The sequence below is a fragment of the Austrofundulus limnaeus genome, unplaced genomic scaffold (genome assembly GCF_001266775.1).
Source record: "Austrofundulus limnaeus strain Quisiro unplaced genomic scaffold, Austrofundulus_limnaeus-1.0 Scaffold554, whole genome shotgun sequence".
Taxonomy (NCBI): domain Eukaryota; kingdom Metazoa; phylum Chordata; class Actinopteri; order Cyprinodontiformes; family Rivulidae; genus Austrofundulus; species Austrofundulus limnaeus.
Window position 1 is genome coordinate 79152 of NW_013952956.1, and position 2582 is coordinate 81733.

The 2582-nt window shown below is 34.6% G+C and overlaps 1 protein-coding gene across 1 annotated transcript in view; it reads left to right on the forward strand.

The window, feature by feature from the left end:
* dnajc15 (DnaJ (Hsp40) homolog, subfamily C, member 15) overlaps positions 1-2582 on the forward strand; it is a 17301-nt gene that overhangs the window by 11739 nt on the left and 2980 nt on the right. The window contains exon 4 of the mRNA XM_014026450.1: positions 2094-2170. Coding sequence (XP_013881904.1) covers positions 2094-2170 — 77 coding nt within the window. The remainder of the gene's footprint in view (positions 1-2093; positions 2171-2582) is intronic.

The following is a 2582-nucleotide window of genomic DNA, read 5'->3' on the forward strand; positions in this document are numbered from 1 at the left end:
CAGGCGGACTGTCGGCTGTAACAGTATCAGAAGTAAATGAGGGTAGAAGAAGTTGTTTCTAGCAACAGAGTGGGTTGAAAGGGGATATTTGATTTTAATAACTGTTAACTTCCTACAGCCTCTGCCATGTAGAATAAATTAGAAACTAAGTTTTTGAAAGATTCCATAAAACATGAAAAAAAATCTGTGAGATTGCTCTATACATACCTGCAAAATGACATAAAATCTGTGTAAATTATGGACAATCCTTACAACTTGACATGGTTGTATTGAAACATGAATTGTAGGTGAGGCTGCACCTTACATTTTTGACAGGACAACTAAATGAAGAGACGTACCTTCGCTCTAAAACTAGTCTTCACAGAAGCGCCCCCTGCTGTTCAGTTTTCATATTGACCCTGTGTTGCATCCTTACGGTTTCAAGTTCGTGATTTTGTCCTCGAACTAGTGGAAACTCTTGCACTGCTCTGCATAAGACAACTTTGTTTATATAGTTTAATGTGTTCCTTCTTTAATTACAAGAGGTTGACTAATATTACACATTATTTAAGTCCAGGAAATTGGAATTCTGTTTGCATTAAGCTGTTGGATCATTTGCTTCTTCCATTTAATACCAACAGAAACTTTATCCTTTTTGCTTTTTAAAGCATAGATTTTAATTTTTCTGAAAGCCAGTGTGTTGGAAAAAAACGTTTTACATGTTTTGATCATCCTGCATTGAACAACATTTAGAATAATACACAAGAATTAGACTGAAAATGCAAATAAAAGATGAGAAGTTCGGTGTTTATTAACCAAAGTTATAAAGATTTAAATATGTAGTATTTGCAGCATGACAGTTATTACAAAAATATTGATTAGGATGAACAGAAATGCTGATTTTTGATTGTTTATTACATAAAGCACCAGATTATTACACCACCACATTCGGTAACAATTGCCGCAAAATGTAATAACGTTGCTACATAATGCGGCTGCGAATATTACAAAATGCGTTGAAGACTTTTATTACAATTTGTGTCAATTATTACATAAAGCAGTTTTAGCGCGAATTTATTACATTTTGAAGCTTGATTTTATTACATTATTACATAATGCGTTGTTATTACAAAATGAGGTCTTACAAAGAGTCATCCAAGTTTTTATGTCTGTAAGACATGCTTGTAGTTTAAGTAACTGATTAGTTTTATCAGGTTTCATGGATAAATATAACTGAGTATCATCAGCATAACAATGGAAATTTATCCCATGCTGTTCAATAACTTTACCTAATGGAAGCATTTATAAAGTAAAGAGGATTGGTCCAAGCACTGAAACCTGAAGAACTCCATGACTATAACTATGGTGTAAGCTGAAGATTCATTATTAACATTAACAAACTGGGATCTATCAGTTAAATAAGACTCAAACCATTTTAGAGCTGTTCCTGTAATCCTAATATCAAGTTCAAGTCTACGTAATAAAATATTGTGATCAATTATATCAAATGCAGCACTGAGATCTAACAGGACAAGAATGGACACAAGCCCACTGTCTGAGACCATGAAAATATCATTAGTAACTTTCCCCAGTGCTGTCTCTGTAAAGGTTTAATTACAGCAACCGTAAAGCTCTGTGGCACATAACCATTCATTAGAGACTAATTAAGTACATCTAAAATATAGATATTAATTAAGGGAAATGCTTCTTTGAACAGTCTGGTTGGGATGGGATCTAGCAGACATGTTGATGGTTTGGATGAAGCTATTATTTTAGATAATTCTGACAGCTCAACAGGATAAATATGTTATATATATTCCCCCACTCTAAAGAAGTGTTCTATCTTTTAAACACATAATGTATCTTACTGTAAAATAAATTAATTATTCAGATAAAAAAAATTATATTTCATGTATCAGTTTAGAGATCTCTGGAGATTTTTACATTTGCTTTCTGTCTTTTTACAATTTCAAAATTTCCTTTTTCATTCATCAGTGCTTTATTCRTGAAAAATAAATGTGAAAAGTATATTTTACATGGTCAAATGTCTTTAGATTCCTACAGCTGCTCAGGTGATCAATAATCAAATCTCTAACACGTTTCTGTCTTGTCAGACTTTCTCGTCTTATTACAAAGGAGGGTTTGAGCAGAAGATGTCCAGGAGAGAAGCCAGCCTCATTCTCGGAGTCAGGTAATATCCAGTGTCTTTGTTAGCAGAGCTGCTGTTTATTTTGTGTGTGGGTGTGTATTTGTTTTTGTTAACTACTTAGGACCATTTCCGGTATATGCACCTACCTTGTCAAGACCAGTAGTCCTAATGGGGACCAAAGACCGGTCCTAATATGGTGGAACTCCATTTTTGGGTTGTGGGGTTTAGGACCAAGGTGTGAATTGAGTTTACCGTAGGTTAGTTTTAGGGTCAGGTAGAGGTTAGCCTTCTGGTTTGTGGTCAGGGTTAGGCTGTAGAAATTACTGAAAATGAATGGAAGTCAATGAACGGTCCTAATAAGGATAAAAATACAAACCTGTGTGTGTGTGTGTGTGTGTGTGTGTGTGTGAGTGTGAGTGTGTGTGTGTGTGTGTGTGTGTGAGTGTGAGTGTGA